This window comes from Clinocottus analis, unplaced genomic scaffold (genome assembly GCF_023055335.1).
Source record: "Clinocottus analis isolate CAN_PGR_092001 unplaced genomic scaffold, fCliAna1.0.p SCAF_20, whole genome shotgun sequence".
In the NCBI taxonomy this organism is placed as follows: Eukaryota; Metazoa; Chordata; class Actinopteri; order Perciformes; family Cottidae; genus Clinocottus; species Clinocottus analis.
In genome coordinates this window covers 11,136,231-11,158,887 of record NW_027175932.1, presented here as the reverse complement: position 1 = coordinate 11,158,887, position 22,657 = coordinate 11,136,231, and the positions used below count along the sequence as shown (strand labels likewise).

Sequence of the window (22,657 nt, the reverse complement as noted above, 5' to 3'; positions counted from 1 at the left end):
GTCAAAAGCAAGTTCCTGTGCACCTGTTTTCACATTAATTTGCACGACATAACTCAAATAAAGACCCCTTAAAAAAAACACTGTATTCATGAGGAGAACAAGCAAGTAAGTGATGAACTGTTCGTGGTGCGTAGAGATCAGTGATGACAGGGTAACGGCCTCTTCCTCTTATCCTGTGTTAGTACAGTGTGTTGTATTGACGCCGCGCCCAAAGATCCAGAAGCCAAACCGATAGCCAATCAAAACACCACATTGTATGTTTCAAGATAATTAAGGACAATAACATAAATGACAGGATGTGCTTGTACAGCTATGTATCTGATCTTGTTGTTGCATCCAAACTGTTGGCCAGTAGGAAACACATTGCTTTTCTTGTATCAACATTTTGGAAAATAGCTTAAAATCTGCACAGAATTTGGCCTGAGCTCCTTTTCCCTCCTCTCGTATTTGTGGTTTTGACATCGTACCGGCATTACACTTTAGCTGTACAGCTCGGTTCCTTATTCCCCTCCTCGTCTCACCTTCTCTCCTCTCTCCTCCTCCCTTCCTCTCCTCATCTTTTCCCATCGTTCCTCTCAAACTGTCAGTCAGTCCATCACACGCGAGTCTTTGTGCGTTGTTTTTGGCAGAACGCTGTTCAGTGCAACCATCTGTCTCCTACTTCTCTCTCTTTCTGTCTCCCTCTCTCCTTCTCTCTCGCTCTCTCTCTCTCTCTCTCCTGTCGTCCTTGCCAAAGCCACCCATCGGAGGAGCTTTTTTCTGCTTCTCCTTTTAAAATCCTGGAAACCTTGTGAAGTCGTATGGCGCTTTGCCGACGGGCGCGCAGAGAGGGTTGTGTCTGCGTGTGTGTGTGTGTGTGTGTGTGTGTGCGTTTGCGTTGTTGAGGGGGTTGATGTGGGGAAAAAGGAGAGAACATCATCTTCCAAATAAAAGGAAAAGGCCAGCTGTTGTGCGAGTTGAGTGAACTGTTCACATGACTTGCTTTTTTTTTTTTTGTCTTTGAATCCAGAAGATAGTGTTTACAGTCTGAGTATGTGTGATCCATATGCACCACATGAGTGTATATAAGCCTGAATGCATATGATTCTGAGAAATTATTATGGTATGATTCAGATGGTACTGTTCTGAGATCGGTTGCAAACACACACACACACACACACACACACACACACACACACACACACACACACACACACAGCTCTATTTATAGCACGGGCACTGAAAGAGATGCAGAAGTTGCTCATGTTTTCTTCTACTTTTCCCCCCTTTCTCCTCTTTTCCTTCATCCACATTCCCTTTCTCCGCTTCCCCCCCCCCCTCTCTCCCTCCTCCTTCATCAGCAGGTCCAGGGCCAACTCCCTCCGCTGATGATTCCCGTCTTTCCTCCAGACCAGCGGACTCTGGCGGCGGCGGCGGCCCAGCAAGGCTTCCTGATGCCCTCTGGCTTCAACTACAAGCCCGGCTGCAGTGAGTAGCGTCCACACGCGCCGACTTTGATAGGTGCAACTTTTCAGTGTAAAAGTACTTCTCATGTGCGATGTTCCCACTGTTTTTTTTCCACCAAGCAAGGTAGAGCTTGACCGTTTTCCCACACAAGGAGTCGGACTGTTTCCCAAAAAGACGAGCTCGCCCCTAGAACAACATCTCTCTCTTAATAGAAAAACCAGTCCAAATACACCCTTCCTGTTTACACTCTCAGTCGTTCTCTCTCTCCCCTTATCGCTCTCTCTCCCTCCCTCTTTCGCTCCATCCTTTTTGGCTCCATCCTTTTGTCTTGTCTATTTTTTGATGTTTAAAAGCAACAAAATACAGGCGTCCTGCAGTACATGTTTTTTTTTTTTTTTTTTTGGCTATCACGCTCCGGCTGTGTGGCAATGTGTTGTTTACCATGATAGAGAGAGAGAGAGAAAGACAGAGAGAGAGAGAGAGAAAAAGAGGAGTGGGTGCTTGCCAGGGGATGCTGGGAATAAATGAACGATGGGGGGGTTAGCAGAAGGGGTAGGGATGGGGGGGGGAGGGTGGTAATGTGACCTGCCCCAGGTTCTCCTCACATTAACACGGGAAGCAGCCAGAATACGTTTCCAACACAGCCCACACACACACACACACACACACACACACGTCCAGGCAGCCAGAGAATGCTTTGTGATATCGCAAACACACACAAAAAAATTACTTCGGCACAGATATGCGAGCGTGCACACGGCCCTCGTGCGCGCTCAGTGCCCCTCCCCGACTCCCTTAGAGTTTCACAGCTTCCCAAACAAGTCCATTCCATTTTAATTAGTGCCATCTTCACCCACGCCCACTGCCCACGTAAATACCCCGTCAAGTGGTGGGCTCGTCTTTTCACTGCCTCCGCCAGCTCCAACCGGACTGGCACTCTGCGCCAGGCTGAGCCGCCCCTGAGAAAACTCTCTGGCAACTTTCAAAGTTGTTGCCAGTTGACGCAGTTTGGTGCGGCAGCTCTAAATAAGACATGTGTAGCATTGTGCTCCGACATATTCTCTCAGCGCTCTGAAGATTTCGGCCGCGCGTTGTGGATTCATGTGCTTTTCTTTCAACACTTGTTGAACAGTCGACCGTCCAAGCTGCCGACGCGACGTGTTTAAAGAGAACTCTTTCACTTTCATAATCTATTATACATGTTGGAAATTGCAATTTCAGTTGTGACAGGTTTGTAATGATCTGTTTTTCCTCTTATTTCCAACCCTTACAAATGCGATTAACAAAACAACAACTTTGGAAGTGTCCCTTCTGAGTCTGTGGAGCTTCCCTTGATGAATTTAGAAAATGCGAAATTGTGCTCAAATTGACACCAAAGGAATATTTGGTGGCGGTTTGCCTCTCACTTCCCTCGATGTGTGTCCCTCTTTCGTCTGCTTGTCAGTGACAGATTTCATCCCCGTCCGCCGAGGTCGCTGTCCCCGAGCCAAGAGCAACATATTTGCTTTCCTCCGTCCTTCTCGCTTTTGTTACAGCGACCCCCAGGAGGAGCATAAATATCCATCCAGCTCATGTTTGTCTAGGGAGCGAGGAGAAAAGAGCCATCCCCTAGAATACACAGTCCTGAAATAATTCTTTAATCCCTCCTGCCCGCCCTCTCCCTTGGAGAAAAGAATGTCTCGGCTTCGCTTCGCCTTTTTTTTTCTTCTTTTTTTTAAAGAACCGAGTTATATGGGAAAATATGTCTGAAGGAAAGTCTTGGCTTATGCCAATCGCACACACACACACACACACACACACACACACACACTTTACATGGGCACATGCACAATAGAAGGTCTCGATACGGACAAGAAGCTGGCCGCTGTGCCGAAGGTTGAGGTCAGAAATGTAAGGTCAAACCCTGAGAACATTCCAAAGTTTTTCTCCACGGATAATAGAGTGTCCTCGATGTGATCTCCGTATGAAAGTCTGACCTCCGTGTTCTGCGTTTTGGTTAGTGGGCATGTCCGAATGTAAATCAGAGCCGTCAACAGGCAGGTTTCATACAATATGACGATGATTAAGCGCAATATTCCTCACCCTCCATCTCCTCCCCCCTTCATCCTTGACCTTTCTCTCCCTCCTCTCCTCCCTCTCTCTCTCTCACTCTCTCCCTCGAAGTAATTACAGCGCGGCATATCTGCACCTGGTCACTAATAAACCCCACTCGTCCTTTCCTCTGTCTCCTTCTCCCTGCACTCCTGTCATCTCCTCCGCCCTGTTCCTCCATCTATCTCTTGATTTATCAATCCTGACAGAGGGGAGCGAGAGGGGGAGGGGGTAAGGAGTGGAGAGTAACTTGTGAAGAGAGAAAGATGACAACAAGAAGGACACAAGAAGAGAGGGAGTGTGAGACGGGGCGAGAGAGAGACTGAAAGCAGCTCTCTCCCAACAAAGCAGGAGAACAGACAGTTGAGATGGGGAGAGAGGGGGAGAGAGAGAGGGAGAGAGAGAGAAGAAAGAACAGCAATCGGCAGTGGCGGCTCTTAATTACTGCGCTGGGGCCAGCTTTATCAGAATCCCCTCACCTCGCTGCTCTTTGTCAGGGGGTATTAAGGAGGAGGACACACAATCAGGCTTTTCATTAAGGCCCTACCGGCAGCACACACAAAGAGCGGCTTTAACAGCTGCAGAGAGGGACTCAGGTGGTGGTGGTGGTGGGGGTGTGGTGGGCGGAGGGGGACGAAGGTGGTGGTGGTGTGAGAGGTGGGGTGGGGAGGGTGAAGGTGGGACGAGAGGGAGGAGAAAAACAAGAGGATGAGGGGGAAAGGGGAGTGGAGATGGACTGAGGAGTGGAGGAGGGGTCACAGAGCAGGAAAGCGTGAGAGAAGAGAGGGATGCAACAGGAAGAAGAGATCAAAGAGAGATGTCGGGCATGGACTGGAGGAGGGCATACTGGTGTGTAAACATGCACCAAAAACCGTCACTGACATGCTTTAAAAAATGTATGTTTGTGTCTGGTTTACCTCAGGTGACTACCCTCTCCAGCTCATCCCCACAACAATGGCCGCCGCCGCCGCCGCTGCCGCTGCCACGCCAGGCCTGGGACAGCTCCAGCTCCAGGTAAGACTACAGCATCTACAGATGACCTCTCGGTCGCAGATTTAGGGACCAAAATCCTCCAGTAAATGACGACTACAACCAAGCGACGAAAAACATACTCTTTTTTTTTCCCCTATTCACTTGGGTGGTCCAATTGGGAATAAATCCCCCGACTGTGTTCACACCACATACTGCCCACTGAGCTATACAAGACCACAAACACAGCCGGGGGGTAGGGTGGAGGGACGGGGGGGGGGGGGGGGGTGCAAAGCTGTCGCTTTCAGCGTGGACAGGGAAGTGATCCCATATGAACATGATCTTCGTGATCGGAGCTCAAAAATCACACAGAACTGACAAGTGTAACCCGAGCCCCGGGCTCTGTCCGGCCACACTCAGATACTCAGATGGACTGTCAGAGCTGACGTGTGAGTGACGCTGAGGAGATTTCAGTCTCTTTTAACAGAACCGAGGCTTCTTTTTCATGCATTTTACCTTCAAAGTTATCTCCTTCGATCGAAAATGTTGATTACATTTTTACACACTGTGACCTCTTAGCTGCCGGCTACACGTTTATATCTCAAGCCAACAAGTGAGGGAAAAGCATTCCTTGATAAAAAATGTAAAAAAGCATAAAATGGAGGATGGGGGGGCTGTTTAGGTCACAAGTTCAAGAAAGTCAGCTTTTTTTTCTGCCACTGCGACATAAATTTGGATTCCAAACAGGGAAAAAGCAACAAAGAGAGATGAGGTAAAACAATGAAAACTGCGTGAGTCAACATCTGTTATCCCGCTTAAAAATAGGACGAGTCTGACTTTTCCCTCCTTTTCCTGTCTGCATTATTTGGAATAAACGGCCTATCGCTTGGTAATCCTGACCCGGCGCTCGTACACCTACTCTCTCGCAGACAAACACACAACGAGACCTCACACACTTCCTCTCAGATCCACGTGGGCTTCGGGGCCCCCCCTTCTCCCAGGGGTTAAGAGTTTGCGTGGATGCCCCCCCCCACCCCAGTGGCCTTTCTGAATCTAAAGCACATTAACCTCCAGTGTCGGGCTCGGCCTCTGCACAGGCTGCACTTGGCCCTCATGTCTCCTTGACACGCATTGTCATAAAATATGACCCACACATGGCTGTCTGGGAGAAACAGCTGCACTGACACACACACACACACACACACACACATATGTTCCTGCACATCTTTTTCACTTACTGTTCAATTCAAGGGGAATGATGGGAAAATATGTGTTAAAGGTTAGGCAGAGGGTGTGTAATACATTTGCACCTGTCAGCCAAACGCACTGCCCCATATGCTCGGCACTGCAGGGAGAAGAGAATAGCTGTGTAATTCTATCATGGAGAACGGACCCCGCTGTCGTCACTGATTTCATTATTACTCTCGCTTGTGTGTGTGTGTGTGTGTGTGGGTGTGGGTGTGTGAGCACATTTGTGTGTTTAGCCTGAGAATAATGTCCTCTGCGCTGTTATCACTGCTTCAATCTAGCCGTCCATATGTTCGACTGTGTGCAGACACACTCAATCTCCAGTTGAAAAGCTTTGTCCACCTTGCGATTGGATTTTTTCTTTTTTTGTCCAGCGGGGAGGGGCGAGAGGACACAACAAGTGTAAAAAAAAAAACATCTCACTAGCAGATTTCTTTCTTACAATCCTCTCAGACAAACAGTCTCTCACACACACACACACACACACACACACACACAGTGAGATTAAGGCTTGTCAGAAAGGAGCGGATTTGTCCGGGCTAACACAAGTACAGATGTCTCAATGTGGATGGATTGCCTGTGGGATCGTCTCTGCGCCCTCATTTGATAAGGAGGTGTTCCTGTCGGCGAGACGAGACACGGCGGTTAGCGCGGGCCCGGGGTCGCCACGGCAACACAGTGGTTTGGCGGCGAGGACACAAGTGAACCCACTTAACCGAGACACACACACACACACACACACACACAGAGGCAGAAAAGGAAAGAGTACACAATGATTTCCCCATCTGCATGGAAACGTGCTGACAGATGTGGACACACTTGAACTACACACATACACACACACGCAGTTGTAACAGAGGGCCGTGTAAATACTTGTACAAACCTAATGTTTGGTATGAATTCATTATGTTATGTCATGCTCCCACACACCTATTATTGCACTAAAATATATTTTCATGTCATATATAACACAGCGATAGTTATAGTTTAAATTCAGTATATTTATTTTTGTTCTGGTGTGATACGATCAAGATGAAACCACAAAAGAGCACTTTTTTTTGTGTAATGCGACACATGAGATGTTGGTTTCTTATCTCAGACAATGAGAGCACACGATCTGGTCCAGGTCATGGCCTGTGGTGCCTCAGTACTTTCACCAGGCTTCAATAGACTCACTGCCACAATGGTGCTAATGCAGGCCGCCTGTATTGTGTACACTTCTTACACCCCACTGACGTAGTACAATGTTCAAGCTGCACGGAGTAGCTTGCTCGTGACCACACAGGGCTTTTAAGTCTTTCAGTTTTGACTGCATACACCTCTTATATTTTCAACAATTTACTTCTTTTTATGCTTTGAAGTTGAGGGAGATGGACAAGACAAAAAATAATCATCCAAATCACAACAGCAGAGCCTGAGATATTTTTGCTTTTAGTCTCAATGCATCGGGTAAACCCCATTTTACAATGAATCCTACATTTCTTACAATGCTACACATTAGCATCTTCTGTTTGAGCCTTCCTAATTAATGCATGCCCACGTCTTTAAACTCCTGAAACAGATGTACAGCAAATCAGATGAACGCCAACAACAACTAGAAGAGCAGCCATATGTATATTTAACATTTGATATACGTCCTAAACCGATAATGTGTAAAAGTGCTTGAATGCACCACACATTTACGTACTGAATGTGTGACTGACATCACGCCGAACCATTTAACAGAATCCACATCTCAGTTCCTCTCTGCGTCTTGGATTTGACAAAGTCCTCTTCTTTGTGAACAGCATTGACATAAAAGCAGAACAATGGATTTTTCCCTGATGACAGTGTAGAAACTGTATACATAGAAATAAAAATAGATCTAGATCAAAACTCTCAACAGCACAGCTTTTTATTTAAGTGCTGTTCTTAGATTTTTTTTGTATTAATCTCTCAATGAGTTAAAGCTCTTTCTACGTATAAAACACACTCCATAGAAATCAACAGAGTAGCTCTTACAGTCAATGGGAGCTTAACACCGAATCTCTCACAGACGGTTTTCAAGGCAATGGAGGCTTTGGAGTGTACAAGGATGGCATTTAGCATCTTAATCTGGGGGATGAGTGTGACATTGTGCATGAGCGCATGTTAATCTGGCTCCCTATTGACCCTTGATATCATTGATATCATCCACAAATGGACTGAGAAGGACAGACAGAAGGCGGAAAAATGAAAAGAAAAATGCTCTTATCCTGGCAAAAGAGAGAGAGAGAGATCAGCGGTAAAGGTGAAAAGGCGGAGGTACGAGAGAAGTATTTAGAAGGATGATCAGTTTAAAGGATAAACAGAGAGATTGGGGTTGGGGGAGGTAAGTGGAGGAGAGAAGTGTGGATGTGTATGAGAGATTAGATGTGTGTGTCTGTGGTATAAAGAGGGTCAATGGCGCGGGTCAGGCATCATATGGAGAGGCAGATGTTGGAACATATTGTTCTGGATTACCGCACTGTACACCGGAGAGAGGGACGGAGGGACGGACAGGCGGTAAGAGGGAGGGGGGGGGGAACCGACGGGGACAGATGACAGAAGGTAAATGAGAAATCAATCGAGCAACTCGTTTCCCCAGCGAACCTTATCTGGAGAGAAAGAGCGCAGCAAAGCATTTTCTCAGATGTGAGAATTGCTTCGGTGTTGGTATCTTCTTCTTGGCCTTAAAGGCTTCTTGGAGTTGCAAGGAAATGCCATTTTGTGATAACAGCATGGGATCAATGTGTAATCAATAGGCAGCAGAGATAGGTGACTATACCACTTCCAAACACATAATGAGCAAAGGAAATGTAAATGTCTAAGCACTCTAGCTTATTGCTGTTTAAATCTGTTTACGGTTTTTGTCTCCAAATTGGGAGGAAATTTCCCACCCAAAAAACCTTTTCATTGCAGTGTTGAAGCACTTCTCTATCAGCAAATATAAAGTGAAAACTAACTTCCTCGTTTATGTTCCAACCTTCTCTTCAACTGTCTAAAGCTGGCACCAAAATAATAACGCAAACACTCTGGATTGTTTGTTGTTCAAGAGATTCCCTTGGATTTTTGTGGCGTTAGCGTTTGCCCTTGAGGCCGTGCCGTATATCTATAAGCAAGGTAACCATTTTATTTACACTTTACCACTCTATTCATCTTTCTTTGTAGGTTGTTTCATTTAATGTGTTACCTCGCTCAACCACAAATGCGAGAGAAAATCGAAGCGGCAATCGTTAGGACGGGGTTTGTGGTCCGATGTCTCTGACTCACTCGCTTCTTCTTCTTCTTTTATATTTTTGGTCTTTCAGCACCAAAACACGAACACTGAACACAAAACATGATCGGTCAGACAGGAAGTCGGACAGACGGACGGACAGACGGACGGACAAGAATCCATTGAGATCTATACAATAGTCCTCGGTGTCCATGTAAACAATAGAGCTCAGACGGCTCTGAAGCGCCGCTAACTCTGACAACAAAGAACAGGCGGGCTGGTAATCTGACTAAAGCTGCAGATTATTGACCAAGTCTCTCTCTCTCACACACACACACACACACACACACACACATAGATCCACCCCAACTAGGATCACAGGAGAAAACAGTGCGACAGAGAGAATGGACACACACTGTCAATAGCACTCATACCAAATAGCCCTATGTCTTCAGTCAGAGGAGCAGCAATAGTCACACATCACCTTTTCACCCATTGCCAATAGAGCTCAGGCTTGCACATGCGTATGTACACACATACACACACACACACACACACACACACGGCGGGGTGTCATGTGACACGCTGACCACTAGACATGCCCATAGGTACGCACACACACACAAACACATACAGATGTGTTTGTCAGATATTAGGGGATTAGGAGCAGAAAGAGTGAGGAGCGCGCACACACACACACTCACACACACACGCACACACACACACACACACGCACGCACACGCACACACACACACGTAGCCAGTGAGTGACATTTCAAATTCCTTAGTCTCATCCTGCATCCACGATTGCATTCCCCCACCCCTCACTCATTGTGTGTGGCTGTGTGTGTGTGTGTGTGTATGTGTGTGTGTTTGCTCCTCCGGTCACCCCAGGGGGCTTTGCGCTGTCACTTCCTGTTTGTTGACATGGATGTCGTTGTGGCGACGCTCTGGGCTCGCTCTACAGTGCCTCTGCCCTCTGTACCGTGTGTGTGTGTGTGTGTGTGTGTGTGTGTGTGTGTGTGTGTTTGTGCGTGTGTGCGCCATTGCTCGCCGACCCATTGAGCGGGCTTTGAGTGACGGGAGCTGGCCTTGTAATGGAACTCAATTCACTCCGCAAATAAAGAGGCCTTTGAACCACTGGTCCGAATATGGCAGGACACACACACACACACACACACACACACACACACCCCGCCTGTGGTCCACTCGCTAGGGGGTTTGGCTGGTAGGGAGCGGAGGGGGTTGGGGACCCTTCATGCTCGGCTGCTCCCCCCTCCCCTCCCCCCTCTCTCTCTTCCAGGAGCCACAGTGCAGCTAATTGAAGAGAAATGAGCGAGCGGAGGCTGATCTGATCTCAGCGCGCTGGCCCTCCGCGCCGCGCTCACGTAGCTCGCCAGAGCGTGACCGATCTCCCGCTGATTGCCACATCAGCGGCAGCAGCAGCACCCTGTCTGCTGCAGGCACCTCAATTACCGGTGTTCTCCTCGGCGTCCGTAGCAGACGCCGACGCTCTGGCTCGCTTTCCCAAACAGGAGAAAATGCAGCAAATGAATGCGCTAAAACTCTGCAGTCTGGTATTTTGTGGAAAATAAATCTTATTTTTCTTCTTTTTTTTTCTCAGTAACCACAAACTATTAAATTCAACGTTTCCTCAATGTAAAGCATCTGGTCTGTGAAAGTGTTTGTCAGGGATGAAGTTACTCGGCATCCTATTCAGATGTAGATTCAGAATACGCTTCATCTTCTGGGGATGGCAGGCATCTTGTTTAAGAGTGGAATTAAAAGTTTTGCTAATTCAACAAAAGCAAGTAAAGAGTAGAGAATCGTGACTGAAAACAATGCTGCTTTCCCACTGCCGCGGTGTTGGAGAGGGAATGTTGTTGCCACATGTGAGTGACAGTCAGGCGGAGATTATTTCAAATTCAAATATGAGTTTCTTCCCAAAAAAAAAAAAAGTACTTCTTTGTGTGCAGTGTGAGCGTTGCCAGTTTGAATGTCCCGTTGTTGTGTTTTTTTTTTCTTCTTGTTTTTATAAAAAGAGATAAATGTCTTTATTTAAGATAGCAGAGGAGCTAATGTGGCTGTCAAGAGAGATAGAGAGAGGTTCAAACAGACAGAGAGAGAGAGAGCAGTGACAGCATCTCTTCCTTGTCCATTTGCATAAACCAGCCTTTGTTTGACGCCGGTGGCCGGCAGCCAAGCACCAACAGAAGGACGGAAGTTAAACTAAAAAAAAAAAAAAAAAAAAAGGATGGTCCCCTTCCAGAAAAATCTTCCACCAGAAATAAATGATAACAATTATAACTATTCAGAGAAAAAAAAACAAGCAACAACAACACATCAGTTACTTCTCGCTAAACAACCCGTTCTGTTGCTCTTCTGAGGACGGAATAACAATTCTGAGAAAACAAAACCGCGTCTCAGAGATTTGTATTAGCCGACATGAAAGTAATGGAGCTTTGCGGGATGATTTTCGAGGAGGAAGATAGAGAGACGGAAAGAAAGAAGTGTTTATGGACATTGAAGCTCCTTCCAAATTGTGAATATTACGCTGTGTCTGTTGCTGTGGAAATACTGGCCAGAGACTGTTTTGTGTGATACAGTGGTATTGCATAAATATTCCCCAGTATGTTCACACCATAGCAGCCTGAGCCATAATGCTTTTATTTAATTTGAAATTAATTAAATACATAAACAAGAATAGGGGGAAATCTGTTTATTTGTTTGTTTTGCACAGCATTTATTGAATGAATTCTTCTCTATTTTGGAGTATTTTAAAGACTTCCTGTGTGTTTTTGCGTATTCCTGTCCGGACGCTGAAAGCGTCGCGGGGGCACCAGACACTTCTGGCACGTCCCATCTGGCATGCAGCTTCACAAATTTCCCCTCTTTTTCTTTTTTTTTTAAATTTCTTTTTTATTCTCCGTCATCACTTTTTTTTTTTCTTTTTTTTTTTTTCACCTTGAGCGAGAGCCCGGCTCTCCGGCGTGACCTCGATAGCCGGAATGTTTTCCCTTTCTCCCACGATGCACCTGGAGGGGACATGGCCATCTCTGGGCCTGTCAGAGAGGCTGTTAGCGCTTCTCCCATGGGGTGAGGGAGGGGGGAGAGGGGTTGACAGTGGAGATGTCCCTCTCTATCTCTCTCTGTCACACAAACAGAGGCCGGGACACTAATGGCCTCTTCTTCCAGAGCTTTTTAGCCCGTCTTCTTTTTTGTTTGTGCGCTCTCGAGTATTCATTTATTCATGTTGCCCCTTTCTTCTCCTTCTCCCCCCCCTCTCTCCTTTTCTTACCGACCACCCTCACCCCCTATCCGCCTCTCTGTCATCTCCCCCTGTCCGTCTCTCTGCCCGTCTCTCTTACCTTGCAGCAGTTGTATGCCGCTCAGCTGGCGGCCATGCAGGTTTCCCCGGGGAGCAAGCAGCACGGAGGCAGCCTGCCACCGCAAGCCAACATGGGCACACACTCCCCACCCAACACACACTCACAGAGCGAGAAGGGCCGCAGCTCCCCGCTGTCAAACAAGGCCAAGGTAAGGGGCTTTTGTGTGTGTGTGTGTGTGTGTGCGTTAAATGCTGGAAAGGCCAGTGGGTTTAGAATTAAAATTCATTCCTAAAATTAAGTTTTGTTGTCGATTCTATTACATACACATTCATTTTTTTGTATTATATTTCTCTTAAAATCAAACTAACTTCTCACATTTAAAAAAAAAAAAAAAAAGGAACCATGACAATTTCAATTATAGCCAGAAATGACGCTTGCAGTTAAACGCTGCACACTTTGGCCTTTCTAGTATTTCAACGGAGACTGAGAGTGAACGCCTGCCTGCACGACATTGTGTGTCACTGCGGTGCATGAGCTCAAAATGTGTGTCCTCGCTTGTTTGAAGGTTGCATCCCCAATCTTGTCTCTTTTTTTTTTTTTTTTTTTTTTTTCAATCAAACAAGTGTCCTGAGCAACAGTCTGCTCCTCATTCTAATAACACTCGCCTTACAACTTAGTCCCTGAAAAGTCACAGTCTCAACTTCATCACAGAGCTCCAGCTGCTGCGTGTGGCTCTGGATTTGAGGATGGATTGCTGTTTGTGCCGTTTCCTCGGCTGGCTGCGCAATAGGGGCGAGGGGAAGCCTTGTGTCCATCCAAGTGGAATTCTATGAATATCTGGTCGGGATATCTCGACCCTGGACCACCTCCCACACACACACACACCCACACACACACACACACACACACACACAACCCCCATGCCAACTGCCATCCGCTGTTCACTCTCGGACCCCCCACAAGCGCAGTGGTCAGTCACAAATCACAGAGACATTGACAGACACATGGGAACCGACACTTTCAAAATCCAACGGAGAATAATATCTGATTTGTGCTCAAAAACATAAAATAAATCTTCCCAAAGCCTTTTATTTCCCCCTCTTTCCTCTCCTTTCCTTGTCTGTCCCCTCCTTTCCTCGTCTTTCATTCCATCTTCTTTCCTTTCCTTTCTCCTTGTTCTTTCCTCTTCCACACATTTCCCTTTGCCATTTGCAACTTCATCCGTCTTCCTCCCTCCTAAACTTTGTTCTTGACCTACGCCTACCCCTGTGTCCACAAACACGCACGCGCCCACTCGTGCATCGAGGACGCAGACTAAAGCTCACGGTTGACCCCAGAGCGTGGCCCCCCTGCGTCCCCGTCCATCAGCCCCTCCCTGCACCTCCGCCGACACACTCGTGTTATTACCATATATATGGAGTTGGGCTGACAGGCAAGTGCTGCGGCCTGTGGTGGAGGGGAAGTGGGGAGCCGTAATGGCCTCCCCAGTCCAGCAAGGAGTGGCAGACTGGGGTGTGGACCCGCATGGCTCACGCCAGGCCCCATGGAGCCAAACTGGCCAATTGACCGCAGCGCTGCTTCGGTGTTACTCCCCCGGTGCTCTCGCACAAACTTTAGATAAGTGCTCCGTGGCATTTTCTAGCCATTTCTTCCTCTTTTCTTGCTTTTCAGTCTTTTCTCCCAGCTTCCAGTCTCTGCTTTGATTTCTTTCATTCAGGCTGACCACTGCAGCGCTCTCACTCATTCATTCTAACACTCTGTCTCTCTCTGGGCGAGTGACATGTATATTTCAGAGGCGTGCTCCCCCTGTGGGCTCTATCTCAGGTCTCTAGTCATTTAGAGACGCGCTGCCTGCCTCTGCTCACAGCTGTTTGGACTCAGGCGCTCACCGCTTAAGTGCTTTACCCTCGGGTGAGACACGGACACACACACACACACACGCACACACAGACAGGTGTTGAAGGAGACACCATGCCAACTAGCCCTTTCACGCACACATGCCCATGCAGAAATCACTGCGGCATACATGCAGCTTTCTTATACGCAAGAATGGGCCTTTAGATGCAGGCAGGCATGCATACAGAGCCATACAATAGTGCAATTATGCTCCATATGTAGCCCGTTCGCTGACATGCATCACACACACGCAGTGGCCAAAAGGACTGTACCTGTGTACATTCACTCAGCTACTGTGCTCAAGAGCAAATATTATGTACTTTTCAATTTGATGTTACTCTTTAGTCCACTTAATTTGATGTGTTTATTGATTCCATCATAATAAAATGTGGTAATACCATGACAGATTAATCTATTTAACTGTATATAAAGTAGTGTATATAGTCTGTAGTTCATGGCTTGATTTTGCATTAAGGATAACACAATAATAGAATAAATATGACGCACCTCTCCTAAAGGAAGCATTCTCTAAAGTTAGTTGTCCTAAACATTAAAAGCATGGCTTATATTTTCTACAAAGTATATTTACATGGTAGAACCGTTACTTGTACTTAAGTAACATCCACCTTACAGATACGAGTATCAGCAAGAGCCAACCAGCCTCGCCTAATGAGCTGAAATAAAACAATCCGTCTAAACTGTCGAGGTAAAGTCACGTCTGCTCGTCTGTGTTCTCCAGATACAAATTAGTAGAAAATGTGAAGTGCAGTTGCGTACTTGAGGAGTCAGCGTTTGAATCGTTGCCACGTAGTGTATAAAACTGTCATATCTGCCTCCTCTGTGTCGCCCTGCTGTCTCGGAGAATTAGATATGACAATATAATTAATATCCAAGCAGTCACTTATAGCTGGTAGGGAAGGAAGAGAGGAGGAAAGACGGAGGAGATGAAAGGAGAGAGGAGGACGTAAAGGTCTTGAGAGCAACCTGCCCAGGATCAACGGTCGTGGCACACACACTTGTCCTGTTAATTGAACCAACAGCTCCAGCGATAAGATGCAGAACCCTGATGTCGCCTTCACATGTCGGCATCCACGGAAGTGAAATACAGCCCACACTCACACACACACACACACACACACATTATCTCTCCCCTGCCGCTTCCTCTCTGTCCCTCTGGCTCTCGTTGTCACTCTGCATGTTTTCGGTCCCAAAGCTGGAGACTGTTTCATCAGCCAAGAGAGACACAAAAGCAATTGTATTAATTCGAGATTCCAAGGCTTTCAGAGGCTTTAGGGGCCTCACACACACACACACACACACACACACACACACACACACACACACACTGTCATGAGATTTAGAGCTTGTTGAACAATATCTCACACTGACACACACACACACACACACACACACAGACGCATAAACAAGTCGGTCCAAGCCTCTCAGCTCCACTGTCTAAACTAATTCCTCCACACTGGCATAATGCAGGTTGGCCACCTTCCCACCGTAGGATTTGGCTTGGCGCGGGGAGGAAACTCCCCCCATTCCACTGTACAAGAGGCGGAGGCATTATCTATTTGTAATAAATAGTCAAGCGCGTTCCCAGCCAAAGCCCACCATAATATGGGTCAGGATTGAGAAGATCCCGCTCAGTTGTTCTCTCCTCCTTTCTCTCCTCTTCTTCTCCGGCCCATTGTCTCACTGAAGGCATCTTTGGGGGTCCTCCGTCTATTTAGAAAGACCCCCCTAATGAAGGACAATCCGGTTAGGCCTCGTCGCACAAGCACACACCCGTACACACACACACACACACACACACAAGAAGTGGTGATCGCACACACACATAGGCATGTACACATGGAGGGGCTTAATTGGAAGGGCTTAATTGAGTTGTGAGGGGCTCATAAGGCTTAGTACGACTCAAGGAGTGGGAATGAGGGAGAGTCGACCTTAATGAGTGGATATACCACACACACACACACACACATACATACGTACAGTACTTTTGGATCCCACTGTATGCTGGATTCCACTCCGCCTAAGCAGCAATTAGACTAATGACCAGCAAATAAAGAGAAATAATGTCTCCATTCTATTCATGTCGCTGCAATAGGACCACGCACGTGAAGCTAAAACTTCTCTTTTATTCATTTTTTTTTAATATAAAAAATGTACATTCAGGAACAAGCAATACATTATTGTCGTAAAACCCGAGGATGCAAACAAACTGTGTTTCCAAAGCCCACAGACAGCACCGTGGCGCTCTACTTGCGGGCCCATTAAGCCGTCCCCTGCCCCATGTTGTGTCTGCCTTTTAATTGCGGCGTTTTAATTACACAGAGTGGTCTGTGTACATCTGGCCCCTGGGCGATCTAATTCCTTCCTTCCTGTCACATGACCCTCGGAGGCTCCCCTTGATTGGATTAGGTCATCAGCAGGGGTGGTGTTGCCATGACAATTAACGTGATAACAGCCCCCGGCGTCGTGCGGCGGTCCGCATGCCGATTCATTTAGGGGGCCGCTGTCTGCTGCTCGTGTGGAGGTTATTGCCGTGTGCAGACATCCTTTGATTTAGACGAGTGATGGAATTTAATGACCGAGATATATTAAGTGCTGTTTGGCATCGTAATACTTTAAAAAAAAAAAGAATGTATTAATAAAAATAAAAAGCTACTTAAGAAGTAATGGATCGGTTGCTGGGACTGTGTGTGTCTTTGAGGCAGAAAGTGTTGCTTCGCTGTTCACTCCCGTGTTCACAGCCATGACGGTGCCTTGTTTCTAATGGAGCAAGTGCACATTGAAGTGGCAGACAGTCGTCTGTTCTGTGGGCTGTTTGATACGTAGCGCCGTCGCCGTGTCTTCAGAGAGGGGCTGTGGGGGGAGAGAGGCTTCTGTCCGCTGTAGTTTTGGGAATCATTTTAAGGTGTTTCTTTTCCTCAGGTGTGAATGTTGCTCTCACCGCTGACCTTGTTTGAATGCATGCCGCCAGCAGAATTATTATATTATGATGCATGTGAAGCGTGCACATGCATGTGCATGAGTCGCCTGGACTCGGCGGTGATGGGCAGTCAGTCATTTTGCATGTCAATGTCAGCGGCCTGCACCAAAGTACATCAATATTTAATGTTGTCCGTGTTGTTTTTTTCTTTTTATTCTTTTGCTTGTGACAAGTTGTTTGGATACAGGCAGTGGCATGCACCTTGTCATCCGTCCCACCACTGTGCATGGACTAGTGCGTGTTAAAGCCTCCATTGCGAGCGCTTCTAAATTCCTACGGTAGTCACAGCAGGCGAAACTGTGCTGTTTTGGTTTTTGCAGGACAGTGAGGGTGCACAGCCACTGAACCTGTCGGCCAAGCCTAAGGCATCCGAGAGCAAGTCACCCAACTCCCCCCCAACTTCCCCACAGGTCGCTGCTGCTGCCGCTGCTGCCAAGCTGGGCCCCGCCGGCTCCGGGAAGCACAGCTTAGCCCCCTCCAGCATCGGAGGTCCTCCGACCAGAGTCAGCTCGATAGGTAAGTGGACTTAAGTATCCGTCACGGCACGGGAAGCATTCAAAGAAAGAATCCAAAGCGACTGCAACTTTCGTTTTTGACGTCGACCACCACTTTGTACTCAAGTTAATTGTTGAGATTTGAGCCGACTCCTCGACCTCGGACCCGCCACTCGTCAAATCAAAACACTGTGTTGTGTTCATTGATGGCTGCTTCCCGAGTAGGAGAGATATTCAACCAATCAGAGCTGTATCGTTCAAATATAGTGACCAAAACCAGTAGACGTACAGGCTGCCGTGCTTTGGCATATTCCTTTGATTGATAAATAAAACCACCTTTACCACAGTTCCCATGTTATTTGCAGGTGATGTTGAAGTGTGGTGCATACAGGATTATTGTCATTGCAAATGATAGCCCAAATTATTAAAGTAAGATTGTAGTTGTAAGACATTTTCCTTTCAATGCGCTCACACACAACGACGTAGGGCGGAACAAAAACACGTGAATGTGTGTGTGTGTGTGTTGCATACATACAGTATAAGTGCCCCTGCACTTAGATACACTTTTATGAAACGCAAATTGTTCCCCATTGTGACAACGTCGGCCTTAAAGGAAAACAGGAATAGCCTCGCTGGTCGTGTCGAAGACGAGAATAGCATTGCCCCTCGTGGTGTCGCCATTGTTGCCACAGCCCGTGCCGTAATCAGACCCGGCCATATGCACACATACATGAAATATGACATCAATGAATCACCATTCTGTACTCTTAATCCATTTTTCACACAACACTGATAGTTCAAATATTACACATATGTAACAGGCTATAATTAGTGTGTTTGTGTTTTTCTTCCGCGTCGCAATTTTGCCTCGGGGCTGCTTCATTGTTATGTGTTTATTAGTGAGTGAAAGAGACAGAGAGACACAGCGAGCGAGGGGAAGGAGAGAGAGAGAGAGCGGGAGAGAGAGAGATGGGGATTAGCACTTTTTTTTTTTTTTTCGAGCGACGAAGCGGGGGAATAATAAAGAGAGGAGCGCATGACAGACAGGAGGTATCACCAATGAGATTAGACAAGCCTCTTACATGAGCCAGGACAGCGCAAACACCCGGCATTAATGACACAATGACAGCACACACACTCTTAACACACACTCAAACGCACACAAAGGCTCACACACACACACACACACACACAATCACACACTCACAATCCCACCTCCTCCTCCTATGCAATAGGCAGTTAGTCATTTTTTTTTTCTGACTTCTTGGCTAATCTCACTGTTTTTCAACAAATCGGCGGATTTAATATCAGATTAGTGGATTTGCGGTCCCAGATGTTTTTTGTTCAGAAAAATGGATTACAGTGTTTAAAGTTTGTGTGTGATCCCCGCTGAATTATGTTGTGCGTGGGGACCAGTGTGTTTTGTGTCGCACATCCCAGTTCGGTTGCGGCTCGCGGCCCCATCTGTTGAGTTGAGCCGGTCACCGCCACGTTTTGTTATTGCGGTTCGTTGTCGTGTCAGGGATCCCGTCACCAGCGCAGAGGGGAGACGAGGTCTAGAGGCGGTCGTTTTGATGTGGGAGTTTGTGTTTGTGTGCGTGTGGGCGGGTACAGATTATGAATGTGTGTTCATGTTATTTAGATTCAGACAGGAACAAACGAACAGACGCACATGCAGTAGACGCAGAAGAAATGGTTATTTCTCTTTCAATTTAAACGGGGAGCGTTGCTTTTCAGGTTGAAGAAGACTCAAGAGTGCCCCGTGGGCTGTGATTGTCAGTGGTAGGATGTAGCCAAGCACATTTAATGTAATGTAGTGCCACACTTAAGTACTTTTCCAAGGTACTGCACTCCAGTATCTGCATTTTACTCCTGTTTATACTTCTGCTCGACGACGTTTAAGAGCGATATATATATTCACCTTTATTTTATTTACCTGTATATGACGGACTTGTTCCAGATAAAAATTGTATGAACAAAATATAAGGTTATTTTTTAAAAGGCGGATAAAAAGGCGAGACATTTTGTAGATCTTAATAAAACTTGTTTCGCCCAAAACCACCTAAAACGGTGTTAATGCTCACTCGGGCTTTTAGAGTAACAGGGTCATGTCTGCCGGTATAAAGATGATTCAACTGAGTTCATTTCCTCCTTCCATTAAAGGCTCTCTGTCTTTTCAAATGCACATTTCTCTTTTTCCCACGTCCGTCCGTCCTTCTCAAAGCGATTTGAAGGGCTGTCAGCACCTGTAACTTCTACCATGGTCACACATTTGTCCTCATAAAGTACTGCAGCTCCCCCCTGACCTCCCTGCAGGAGTGTTTTTTATGGTCAAAAAGGCATTGCGCTTGTCTGTAGAGATGTGGCGTTCAGAGAGAGAGAGACAACATTTGTAAGTGTTGAGACCCCCTCCCTCCCCCCCTCGCCTCCTTTCTATCTGGGTCACATTCATTTGTCTGGATGGTTGGCATCGCTGTCAGTTTAAGCGAGACTCGCACACACACTCATGAGCGTAAGAATATCTGTCCGTCCCCCGCCCTCTCTTTTAACTCCAGATTAAAATGGACTGCCACCCGATTCCATCGCCCTCGCTCGACACCCCTCCCCCCCCCCTTTTTTATTTTATTTTGGCCCCGCTCACATCCTGATTTCCCGGTTATGACTTCTGAAAGAGTTCACGGCTCTGTCATTACCAATCTGAAGCTGGTAATCTGGCCTGAGATGGCATTAGCGGTGCGGATTAGCGCTGATAAAGGCCCCATAAGCCCGCCGCGGCTCTTTGTTAGGAGCTAACGCGACTGATAGAGAGAGGCGATAGCGGCGCAAACACACGGTCCGAGCAGATGCCTCGTCGGCCGGCTAAGCTGCGGAAATAATACAAATAATAGAGCGGCGAGATCTGATCTCTGTGAGGTGGCAGGGCAGATGTTCTCAACTGGGGAAATTAGCAGGACTTCTTAGGAAGAGTAATAAGAGTCATGCGGCCACCTCGCTTCAAAGTGCAACTACCAGGGTTCAGATGAAAAGAGCTTGTGTGTGTGTGTGTGTGTGTGTGTGTGTGTGTGTGTGTGTGTGTGTGTGTGTGTGTGTGTGTTGAAAGGTGGGAGTTGTAATGGGATTACCCAGGGGTTGAAGTTGTAAGCGAGTGCCTGTGTTTGTTGTTGTTTGTTTCTGTCTGTCCGTCCGTGTGTGTGTTTCCGTGTGTGTGTGTGTTTCCGGCTGAGAGCAGGTGGAGGGGGCGGTGGGACGCTCGTCACAAGGCTAGCTAGGGGCACACACTGACTCACATGTGCCCAGCTCGACAGTCAAGTGGTCAGTGTGTAAGACTGAGCGAGAGACACACACACATGCACGCACACACACACACACACACACACACACACACACACACACACCGGCAAACCCCCCCTCATCAAGTGTATGTTAATGTCTTTACCTCATGGTTCAGGGGAAGATTTATTCTGGATGAAAACCTCCTGCCAGCTTCTCAAGCATAAACACACACACACACACACACACACACACAAACACACTGCTTTTCCAAATGTCACTCTATTATTCTCTCTTATTTTAAAAAAGAAAGTACAAATACAGTGCAGCTGGAGTCACATCTATACACACAACTACACAAAACCAATTTAACGGCCCGTCCCTGTGTGTGTGTGTGTGTGTGTGTCTCAGCAGACTTGTTGTCCTCACTGTCCACGACCGCCTACCTGAGCGACCACGAGGCCGTGACCAAGGCCTTCGCCGAGGCCCGGCAGATGAAGGAGCAGCTGAAGAGAGAGCAGCAGGTCCTGGACGCCAAGGTCGCCGCCGTCAGCAACCTGAGCCTCAACAATGGACGCTCGGACAAGGTAAACCACTTTGAATCCCAGGTACGCTGCGCTGTAGCCTTAGCAACAAGCGGCGGAGTCAGACAACTGCCCCAGAGGAGGAGAGGGCACAACATCCCAGCATCTCCATCTATTTATTGAAGTATCACGCTGTACATCCATCTAAACCTCACAGACCATCTGTTCCAGTCTTTATGGATCTTAGTTCCATCCTTTGGGAATTATTATTTCATCATATTATTTATATGACAAATGACAAAACTAGAGGGAAACGTAAGGATGAAATAGAATGAAACCAAAAGAAAAAGCCGACACATCCCAAGCCGCCGTACCGCCTCATTGTCGGTGTGTAATAATGTGTCTTGCCATGTGCCGTCACTCCTGCACCATGTAGGAGGGGAATCGGTGTGCAATGCGCTCGCTGAAATGTGTTGAAGCTAAACAGGGCCAGATAAGGTAAAACCAGAGGCGTCTCGGAGGTAATGAGTGTGTCTGTAAGGCGCACTACAGGGCTACTAGTGTGCGTGTGTGCGTGCGTGCGTGTGTGTGTGTGTGTGTGGCAGAGCGGAGCGTTGGGGAGATGGTAATGTGAAGTGACGGCGCCGGCTCCTCGGCAGCGTGGCTAAATTGTGGTTATTTGTTAAACACATTGGGAGTCAGCTGGTGCATGCGGACGCACGCACACGCACGCACGCACACGCACGCACACACACACTTACAGAGAGCAACAGTGTGCTTGAAGCATCTGCACCGCTGACATTCAACAGCTCTATCCGTCTCTTTCTTCTTTCTTTTTTTTTTTACTCTCATCCGACGCGTTTGGAGCAGTCAAACACACAATGATTTATTATTTTCAACCCTTTTCTTTTTTGGACACATTTAGTGAGGTGGTAATATACTGTAGATACAGTCTAAAGGATTCAGTCTAATAGCCAATTAGATTCACGCGAGGGAAAGACTGGAAGGAGAGGGAACATCAGGAAATGGAGCTGTTTTTCAGCAGCATGTTTATGGCTTTTTGGAGGAATTTAGCGGTTTTATTTCACTACAGGGGGTAATAAAATACTAGATATCATTTTATTATGTTTTGTCATTTCTTGTTAATCAGAGGAGAATTCAGAGAAATTAGGGAGAAA

The 22,657-nt window shown here is 47.0% G+C and overlaps 1 protein-coding gene across 13 annotated transcripts in view; it reads left to right on the top strand.

Annotated features, from left to right (window-relative positions):
- Positions 1-22,657, top strand: part of sox5 (SRY-box transcription factor 5) — a 202,307-nt gene that overhangs the window by 171,679 nt on the left and 7,971 nt on the right. For 6 of the 13 annotated variants that reach the window (XM_068586176.1, XM_068586185.1, XM_068586181.1 and 3 more), the window contains 5 exons: positions 1,341-1,467; positions 4,460-4,551; positions 12,344-12,505; positions 17,512-17,707; positions 21,367-21,542. In XM_068586176.1, the coding sequence (XP_068442277.1) occupies positions 1,341-1,467; positions 4,460-4,551; positions 12,344-12,505; positions 17,512-17,707; positions 21,367-21,542 (753 nt within the window). The remainder of the gene's footprint in view (positions 1-1,340; positions 1,468-4,459; positions 4,552-12,343; positions 12,506-17,511; positions 17,708-21,366; positions 21,543-22,657) is intronic. The other 7 variants (XM_068586178.1, XM_068586188.1, XM_068586183.1 and 4 more) reach the window with 5 other exon arrangements.